The sequence below is a fragment of the Phyllopteryx taeniolatus genome, chromosome 13, assembly GCF_024500385.1.
Source record: "Phyllopteryx taeniolatus isolate TA_2022b chromosome 13, UOR_Ptae_1.2, whole genome shotgun sequence".
In the NCBI taxonomy this organism is placed as follows: Eukaryota; Metazoa; Chordata; class Actinopteri; order Syngnathiformes; family Syngnathidae; genus Phyllopteryx; species Phyllopteryx taeniolatus.
The window spans coordinates 14,765,760-14,776,027 of record NC_084514.1 but is presented as its reverse complement, the minus strand read 5'-3'; the positions used below and the strand labels follow the sequence as shown (position 1 = coordinate 14,776,027).

The 10,268-nt window shown below is 41.1% G+C and overlaps 1 protein-coding gene across 1 annotated transcript; it reads right to left on the bottom strand.

Annotated features, from left to right (window-relative positions):
• Window positions 1-829: 829 nt before the first annotated feature.
• LOC133487740 (cell cycle control protein 50A-like) lies at window positions 830-8,604 on the bottom strand. Its single transcript, XM_061794798.1, has 7 exons — window positions 8,128-8,604; window positions 6,741-6,860; window positions 5,664-5,771; window positions 5,490-5,577; window positions 5,264-5,407; window positions 2,257-2,466; window positions 830-1,757 (listed from the first exon to the last, which is right to left on the bottom strand). Exons 1-7 carry the CDS (start codon window positions 8,374-8,376, stop codon window positions 1,564-1,566), a joined length of 1,113 nt encoding a protein of 370 aa, XP_061650782.1. The 5' UTR covers window positions 8,377-8,604; the 3' UTR covers window positions 830-1,563.
• Window positions 8,605-10,268: the final 1,664 nt, after the last annotated feature.

Genomic DNA, 10,268 nt, shown 5'->3' with positions numbered 1-10,268 from the left:
GCATAGTGCTAACATTGTGCAGCCACCATCATATTTTATATTTTAATTTCTGGGCAATACAATTGGTACTTATGTATTAAGTGCTTGATTTTATTAAAACCATTTTGAAAACAAAGTCCTTCTTTCAGTGCCATCTTATAACAAGCCCAAAGGGTAGCCTACTAATATCCTCATGGATAATGACTTTTTAATTAATAAATATGGTGTCAAAAACGTGTAGGGATTGGATTTGCTGCAACGGCTCGGCAACTGTTCAGATTAGAAAAATGACAGCGCAGCAGAAAGAATTTGACCCACTTTTTCAATATATGCAAAAGAGTGACATCTGCTGGCCAACCCCTGCTATTGCATTTACAGCCACATGACAATTTATGGAGCACGGAACGCCCACGTGCCTTATCACGACGAATGCGAAACTCAACTGAGTTGTTTACCTGGATTTACAGAACAACAAAAACACACCAACTACACTGTTAACTTTCGAAATTAACTGCTTCCATATGTATGGTACAGACTAGTGCACATTGCACAGTAGTATACTCGCCTTTAGCTACAATCTTGAGTACTGTAGTTGTTTTGCTTCGGCCAGCAATAACAGGAGTCAGTACTATGGGGTTCACTACATTTTGATTTAAACTTTGATTCATGCTTAAAAACAAAAAGTCTACCAGTGTACACGTGGCTGCTAAATAGCTTTGTTAAATTACAAAATCGTGTAACTCTCGTCATGAATATTGATAAGCTGTCGCCCTCCACTACTGTTGACTTGTGGATCAACCTTTTTATGTATAGATGAAGGGGATGTGGAAATAAAATACAATAACCCAAAGACATCCATAAATTATTTAATTGGAACCTATTAACCTTATAAAACCCCACATTCAAATTCAAACAAGTGACTCCACATTAACAAGGTGTCTTCAAATGGGTGGAAAACCAAAGAAAAAGTGAAACCTCCATCCATTTTTTTTTTTTACCACCAAAAAAACTTCTCACTTACCCTCCAGACAGGAAGCTCAGTCATGGTTAACATTGCAGTGTTAAGTTTGTTGCATGCTTAAATAATCAGTTTTTGTACATTTCAAAAAGGAAGAAATGGAGCTGAGACTTCATAATTGGTCATTGTGAGGGCACTAATATTAATGCTTGCAAAGTTTTATGCTGCACAAGGAAAAGGTCTTCCTAATTTTCAATATCATCTCAGAGGTACGTAAATATAATATAGTACATTCATCAGCAGGACATTTTATAGTACACGACATGGACATAACTGCCATACAATACACATGCCGTTCAATAATTAAACCATTCGTAAAGCTCTGCTAACTTACAACACATACTTTGATGTAAAGATAAATAGAACATTGAAAAAAATAACAGAAAATGGCATTTGCAGCAGCCAACTGGAAGCCGTCAAGACTTGGGCATTGTACTTTGCCTTCAAACAAAGCTTTACATGATACAACGTAGGACTGCTCTTGCACAAACATACATTTACAGATAACCAGTGTATTCGCGCGAAAACCGTTAAGCAGTCCAGAATGGACGGCGTGCAGGCAGGATCTAGTTAGGAATATCTGCGCTGCTGTTGCGGGAGTCATATTTGTGGTGGATGATTAGCAGAACCACGCCCAGGAAGAAGCAAATGGAGCCCACGGTGATGTAGGCGATGCCCAGGAAAGGGTTCTTCCCTCCCATCCAGGAGATGGTGCTCAAGATCATTCGCTTGCGGCCATCAAAACTCAGGACAGGGTAATCTGGTTACATGACGTTAAGGAAATATGGCTGGAGCATCTGGGAAAACACTAGATTTCATTAAATTTACTTAAAATGTGCTGAATAATAATCAACGGGGGTACCTTAAATTACGAGCTTAATTCGAGCCATCACCAATCTTGTTTAAAAAATAATAATAATTTTTTAAAAAATCCTTATGTAAAAATAAACAAATACATACTTTAAATTGTTTAAATTGTGGGCCCTGAATCTATAGTCTATGAAAGTCTAACTTTTTGAATGGAATTATGGAAATAAATTTCCATACATTTCCATGATATTTTAACTTTTGGGAAAGGGTCTGTAGATTGTGCACATTTGCCTAATATTGTGACTAGTGCAGAACCACACTAGCCATCTAAATCAGATTTCCCATTAGAATTAACCAACTTTACAAATGCAAGCAGAATAAATATAAAAAAGTTCAAACACAAGTTGGCCTTTGTTTGCAACTTTTCTGGCTGGAGTATGAAAGGATACTGTAGGTGATATCCAAGACGTATCTGCCACTAGCTAGTGTTGGGGTTGAGCTCGACTTTTTCTGGATGATCCTGTAGAGCTTGCGGAAAGTGGGTAAGGCAGCCGTGCGCATCCACACAATGAAGTCCTCGTTGATGAAGCCGTTGTTTTCATTGTCGTCTGGGTCCAGCTCAAATACCGGCTTTCTCCAGTTCACCGGCTTGTTAGTACCTGAGAAAGAGCACGACCAAAAATAACCAAATCTCTAAGCACCTTGTAAAATGAATGCAGAGATCTGTTTCTAGGTTATACGAGCTATGTGGGCTCCCTCGAGTGGTACGTGACAGAGTCACTGAATTAAATGTTCAAACGGTGCATAATATTAACCCTTTTTTTTTTTTTAATCCATGAGTTCATTTCTTAATTTCAGTTGTCTTTATTTTTTTAAGTGCAATACATTTGCATTTAATCTTTAAGAAGGGGTTGTTTTTAAACATTTATTTAGGTACAATTCTCATTTAAATTTTATGTGCAATAGATCAGGGTCCGAAATTAACACTCACCAGGCGCTAAATACCAGTAAATTTACCATCTGGTTTGTACATCTCAGAGGGCTATCTGCCACATGGCGAGTACCGTAATTTGTGTATAATGCGCATTTCCCCTCCAAAATTGTCAAAAGTCAATAGTGTGCATTATACATAGGAATAGGGGGAAATGAAAAAACCTTTCACGTTTTATAAATTATGCTGCCATCTAGAGGTTATGAAAAAGCTGTACACTTTCATTCCAATGTCACCACCACCTAGAGCAGGGGTGGCCAACCCGCGGCTCGCGAGCCTCATGCGGCTCTTTAACTAGTTTCATGCGGCTCTTCAGGAGCTGTAACATGACATGCGTCAAAAATTCTTGGCTGGCGCTGTCATTCACTCCCCTACAGCTAGATGGCACACTGACCATGTAAGCCTGTTTGAGTGACGTCAAACGAGCGACGAGAGAATCTTTGGTGTGACATCATTTGTGTTGTAAACAATTTCCGACAAGTTACCTCTTGAAATGGCAGGGAAAAAAAGCACATCCAAACGAAAATATGAAGAAGAACACAGGACGTTTTTGCCAGAGTGGGAGAGTTTATATTTTTTTGTTAAACGTAATGGCAAGCCGATCTGCCTTATATGTCACGCAGCATTAGCGCATTTCAAAGCTTCAAATCTTCAGCTCACTCCACCCTAACATCGAACAGGAATTTCCAAAAGGGACTGAACTTCGCAAGAACAAGTTGGTCGCTTTGAAAAGCAGGTGCAGTTTTTCAAAAAAATTACAAAACACTCAGAGACCGTAACGCTTGCATCATATCAGCTGGCTTGGAAGCCAGACTGTTTGAAAGCCCCGCTCGTCACAGATGAGGCTGCGGCTGAGTTGGAGATGATCGACCTTTGTGAGGAGGATCAACTGAAAACTGTTTTAAGGGAAGGGACCGTTGAGTTCTGGAAAAGTGTGCCAATTGAAAAATGCCCCAACATCAAACGAGCTGCGCTTAAGATACTGTCCATGTTTGGGTCAACGTACGTCTGCGAGTCTGTGTTTTCTACCCTGAAACATGTGAAATCAAAGCATCGATCTCTTCTGACTGACACTCATTTGAAAGAATTGCTTAGAGTGGCAACAACAGAATACAAGCCAGATTTGAAGAGGATTGTTCAAGATAAGGAATGCCAGAAGTCTCACTAAGCAGCATAGTAAGAGAAAGATGTTATTGAAAATTATTCTTTTATTGTTTGTGGACTTGCTTGAACTGAGAGTTTGTGTGTGTGAGACAAAATGTTAACTGTTGAAAATTACTGATATTATCATGTTGGTGTGGTTATTTTCATTAGATCTGGCTGAGCAGAGGTCTGTGTATGCGTGCATACATGATTAAAAGATGATGTTCATGTGTACCCGTGTATGTGGCTCTTTGCAGTAACACAGGAAAAAAAGTGGCTCTTAGTCTCTGACTAGTTGGCCACCCCTGACCTAGAGGTTATGAGAAAGGTGTAGCCCAGTCGTCCCCAACCACCGGTCCACGGACCGCTACCGGGCCGTGAGGCATTTGTTACCGGGCCGCAGAGAAAGAATGACCAATTTATATAATTTCTGTTGTATTGCAATTCGCGTGTTCAAAGTCTACTCTCATTGAGGAGCTACGGAACTGCAGTCTGGTCTGGCTACCTACAATAATTCCAACCCCAACTCCTGCATCGCGCCCACAGTGGACGCACCACGAACGGCAAAGGAGGAAGCAGAAGCGAGGCAAGCGTGTGTATATATGTATATATGTTTGACTTGACCCAGGCAATCAGAAAACGGTAAACTTCCAGCCATGAATAGCTTGAAAAAGGACATTTTGGGAAGTTCCAACCAAAATTATGATGCAAACCCGATAAAATGATATCAAAGATGACCAAAATTAAATAGAAAGACAGTGATTAAGGGGACCGGCGGGCCACTGGTTAACGCAAGTGCCTCACAGTTCTGAGAACCCGGGTTCAAAGCCGGCCTCACCTGTGTGGAGATTGCACCTTCTCCACGTGCCTGCTTGGGTTTTCTCCCACATCCCAAAAAGATGCATGGGAGGTTAATTGGCAACTATTAATTGCTCATAAGTGTAAGTGTGAGTACGAATGGCTGTTTGTTTACATGTGCACTGCGATTGGCTGGCGACCAGTTCAGGGTGCACCCCGCCTCTCGCCCAAAGATAGCTGGGATAAGGCTCCAGCACGCCCGCGACCCTAGTGAGGGTAATCAGTACAGAAAAGGGATGGATGGCTCATTAAGCTGACCTTTAAAAGCTGAGCGGGGTGTGTTTGAGAGTGGAGAGCAAGACTTGATTTTTCACGATTTTGAAGCCTCATTTTATATACTAGGCGATTTTTGTAATCATTCAAATCTGGCAGGGTTTGTAACGACTCTACCGTGTGAAGATATTTATTCTCACTTTAATTTTTTTCATTTGCGCTATTTTCGCAGCACAAGGAGCTAGAATCACCTTGAAAAGCGATGGTAAGGTTGTCGTTTCCACCAGGATTCCTAAACTTCACATGCTTGTCTGTCCACCAAGCAATGCCTTTCTTTACCAGAGGGATTTGGATTTTGTTGCCGTTGGAGTCGATGTGATAGAGCACTAGAGTGTCTGCAAAAGACCAAAAAATATTGCATGTAACATCAGTGCTGCAAGCATTATACAAGTAGCCATACTGCTTGTTTGTTCTTACCATTGAAGAGGCTGTTAGCTATGGCCCCACAAGGAGCAATGGGTTGGCCTTCGCTAGTACGATAAGGCTCACATTCCTTGCTAGGAGTCTGTGAGGGCCAACCAGTGTTACATTTGAGTTTTTGATAAACATCTCTGCTTAATGGAAGATAGAACAAAGTCTTTAAAACTATACCGTCAAAGCAGACCGGTCCCCATTCAGCTGGCTGTCATCCCTGGATTTCACATAGCGTCTGTGGTTCTGATAGAAGTTAGATAAGCCGTAGTACATGAAGACGTTGCTCTGGACAGGAAAAACACACTGGATTATTGATGGTAGGCTTTACACGATCAGGATTTTTGGGGCAGCAAGTTAAAAAAAAAAACGATAACCGATCACGAGATGGAGCAATGTGTCTATTTACATGACTTGTTTCCTTAAGTGTATATACTTGTGTACTGTATACTGTATCCATCCATCCATGGTGACGCAAGGAGAAACCACGACTGGCACCGACTGACGAATTCGGGTTAGCCTCAAGACAATAGTCGAAGCTAACGCTAGCCTCATACGTTTGACACTCATACGCAGTGAAACAAAGTGAGGCTTCATCGCCGGATTATTGTCTCCAATAATGTGCGGACAACAACTGTGTGCTAACTTTATTCATCAAAAAAGTAAGGTTTACGCGCACTGTCGTAATACTTATTTACTTTTTTATTATTATCTCTCAGGTATTATTTTTTTTTAAAGATTAATTTTGCACTGAAAACTCTTTACATATTGTTTGTGGAAAAGTAGAGCAGTAAAAATAAAGATGCTTCCCTAACATGAGGAATAATAGTGATTAATAATCATGATTACAATATTGATCGAAATAATTATCAGGGAGACAGTGGTATAGAAATTCACTCCATTATACTGAGGTTTTGCACTCACTGCGAAACATTCAATTGTACCCCTTTGACCAATTAAACGTAACGATTATTAAGTAAACTCATTTGTGACAAAACTAAATGTTTATGATGAAGTGTTAAAAATGAGAAAAAATCTTGAGAAAGTAGTCAGAACACACTTTCACATTCAAATAATCAATAAACCTTGAACTAAAACTGAATGTTAATGGATACTTTCTGTAAGTCACACACCACCAAAGATCACTAATCAATACTGCACACTGGGCTACTCCAAGCAACCCGTATCAGTATTGGACCCAGACATGTATTATTCATTGGGAGTATGTAGAGTGCAGCAGTTGTAAGTAGGACCCACCTCGAAAGGTTGCTCCAAAGTGAAAGACATAGAGCACAAACAGGACGCTGTGCTGTTCCAGCTGTAGTTTTTGGCACAGCTGAAGCATGGGCTTGACACATCCACACCGGTGTAATCAATCTGAAAATAAAATGTGAGTAGCAACGTCAAAAACGCCTTCAAATTAAGAGTCAAACGGTATAACTTGGTTATTTCTTAACCTTGATCCTTTGGTTTTGTCTGCTACTCAGGGTACCATTTCCCCAATTAGCTGACAAGTTTCAGGTAAAAATATCCCCCCATAAGCGCCTATGGGCCAAAATTCCGTGGAGTTCTTCAATTCGATGGGTCAAAATTACAGTGATGTTTCAAATGGTGTTACTTGCCTTAAAAACTCAATTTACATAGTGCAAATGATAAATTATTAATGAGTGGAATATGTCATGTGCTTTAGTAATGAATTGTGTTTTTTCATAATTATTTTCTTATACAGGATTTTAGAGGCATTTTATTTTTTTAGAAAATGCCACACAGATGGCGGCCACTTGACACAATGCGAGCATCAGTGCCGATAACGTACGGCTGTAGTGACACTCGTAAAAATACTATAATAAAAATCCATGTTCATCTATCCGTGCCAGTGACGTATAGTCATATGCACAACAATTAAATGCTCTTCTACATGAACCACTGCATCCACTTTTTGTTACATTTTGTTTAGTGGTGTACCGTGAGTTTTTCTAATGTAAAATATGCCTTGGCTCAATAAAGCTGCAACACTGTTAAAAGGCTGCTTGTAAATTGTCAAGCCTGGGCATCATGTCAATTTGTACTGCAAGAAATGCTAATTTGTATCAGTACATCTGTATTGCATGTGATTCTCTGCTCATGCTTCCATTGATTTCCAATTTGGCTGCCCCTTATGCCGCATGACATCAACTACTGCTAACCTTTTATGAACACATAACTGAAAACGAATAAAACAGCTTGAGCCTGCTTGCAAAAATAAATCCACAAGTCTGATTAAGCATATGAAACAAACGAGTATTGATTCTTGCTTTTTCCTCCAATGAGCATCAAGATTGAAATTAAAACGTTTGCATTCAAAACAATTCCTAACAAATGATTCAGATACAATTATAGCAAAAAAAAATGCATTAACATCATTTCAACTAAATGTCTTACGGTATGTGCAGTTGTCTTTCGTAGTGTATTACAGCACTCAACCGCTTGAGCTGTTTACACTAGCATGTCAACTGCTCGCCCCCGATCAGCATTGTGAGTCTTTCTGGTGGCCTACGTGGCCGTTTGGGAGATGTCAATGCTTGGGCTAAATGAAGCTGGAGCTTCCCGGAAGAAGCAATGGAACAAGTGGAAGGTTAAAAGGACACGTAAACGCTGGACCTACCTCGAACTCCTTAATGTTGTTTGACGTAACATATAGGCCGATGCCAATGGGGATGAAGATGAGACCGATGACAAAGAAAGCAGGGAGCACGGTTCCAGCCGTCAGGATGGGCTGCCAAGCAGGTAGTCTCTGTTGTTTGAATGCTGTGTTGTCCGGCTTCTTGCTTTTCACGGCCCCTGCGCCGCCGTGACTCGAAGGGCCTGAGTGGTGGCCATCCTCTTCCTTAGCGTTGTAGCTCGACGCCATCATGGTTGCAATCCGCTGCGAGTAAATAATACTGTTGCGGACAGCCGCTCACTTCCCGTTTTGCTCCACACGAACGACACGACTCTTTCAGGTAATTTGTAAAATACCGAGAATGGGGAGGGGGGTGGGGGACGTCGGGTCATGGAATACAAACAGCTACTCAGGATAGCATCGACGCCGTCAGTTTTAACAATTCCATCCTACACGAACAAGCAGGAAGTAACCAAGGCCGATAGGCTAGAAACGCAGTGGTGACGTCATTACAATGAAGGATGACGCCCACTTAAGATGTCACGCACCAGCAATACGTGTAAGACGATGCAACCTCAATTTCAGTTTTATTGCTGTATTTATATAGTGCGTCTCAGAGAGAGGACTCCTCAAGTGCACGAAGTTAAAATACACAGCCAGTCAACTATATATTATGTATGCTGTTTTTAAATGGGGATTCCATTTAGTAAGAAACAAAATAATGATTCAAAGTTGCCTGGCCCTGTGTGAAAAGGTAATGACCCCCCTAAATCTAATAAGTGGTTGAGCCACCCTCAGCAGCAACAAGTGGAACTAAGCGTCTTCTGTTACTGGCAATGGGTCTTTTACATCTGTGTGGAAATATTTTGGCCCAATCTTCCTTGCAGAATTGTTTAGATCAAGCAACAATGGAGGGTTTTCGAGCATGAACGGCCTTTTTAAGGTCATGTCAAAGCATTTCACCCCAAAACCTTGTTTTAAGCCATTCAGAAGTTGACTTGCTGGTGTCTCTTGGATCGACCTTCAGCCTGAGGTCACAAGCAGATAGATGACCGAACATTCTCCTTCAGGATGTTCTGGTAAAGAGCAGAATTTATGGTTCCATCAATCACAGCAAGTCATCTAGGTCCTGAAGTAGAAAAGCAGCCACATGTGCCACCATGGAATATTCTCCCCAAAGTCTTGGGAATCATTCAGCTCTTGTTGGGTTTTCTTTGCAAAAGTAAGACGAGCCTTTGTGTTCTTTTTGGTCAGTACTGATTTTCACCTTGGAACTCTGCCACGGATGCCATTTTTGCCCTTACTGTTAAGTCATGAACACTGACCTTAACTAAGACAACGGAGGCCTGCAGGTGTTTAGATGTTGTACTGGGTTCCTTTGTGACCTCCTGGATGAGTTGTCTTGGGGTCATTTTTGTTGGATGACCATTCCTAAGAAGGTTCACCACTCTTCCATATTTTCTCCATTTGTGGCTCTTACTGTGGTTCGCTGGAATCCCAAATCTTTAGAAATAATGTTGTAACCCTTTTCAGGCTAATAGATGTCAATAACTTTGTCATCTGTTCTTGAATGTCTTTGGATCGTGTCATTTTATTTCAGCTTTTTGACATGTTTTGGCAGATTTTTTATTTTGGTGAACAGTCAGGGTGTGCCTCGCCTCGCGCCCAAGTCAGCAGGGATAAGCTTCAGCACACCAGCAACCCTAGTGCGTATAAGCGGTACAGGAAATGGATGGATGGATGGATGGATGGATGGATGGATGGATGGAGGTTCTGTTTAAGTGATTTGTTGAGTGAACAGGTCTGAACTGAGGTAATCAGGCCTGGGTAAAATTTTGTCAGACTACAGGACATGTCTCCAAAATTAAAAGCTCTATATTTTTATTTCTTTTTGAGTAATGGCTTCTTTCTGGCCGAATGGCCTTTCAGCCCTTGTTGGTGCATTTTGGATCATGATCAAGGAGTTTTGGTTTTGTTCTTGGGTTGATATGGACGTTCGGGACCAAAGCACGTTCATCTCTGGGACACAGAACTAGTCTCCTTCCTGAGCGGTATGATCAGTGGACATTCCAATTGTATTTATAAGTGTTTGAACAGATGAATGTGGTTCCTTCAGGCACCTGGAAAATGCCCCCAAGGATGAA

What these genes read in the sequence shown, in the direction of transcription:
- LOC133487740 (XM_061794798.1), bottom strand. Translation starts at nt 8,376, where the DNA reads ATGATGGCGTCGAGCTACAACGCTAAGGAAGAGGATGGCCACCACTCA. An exon ending in AGCTAACAGCCTCTTCAATG is followed by an intron (nt 5,408 to 5,489) that starts GTAAGAACAAAC and finishes GGTCTTTTGCAG; the next exon opens with ACACTCTAGTGCTCTATCAC. An exon ending in CCTTACCATCGCTTTTCAAG is followed by an intron (nt 2,467 to 5,263) that starts GTGATTCTAGCT and finishes GCTCTTTCTCAG; the next exon opens with GTACTAACAAGCCGGTGAAC.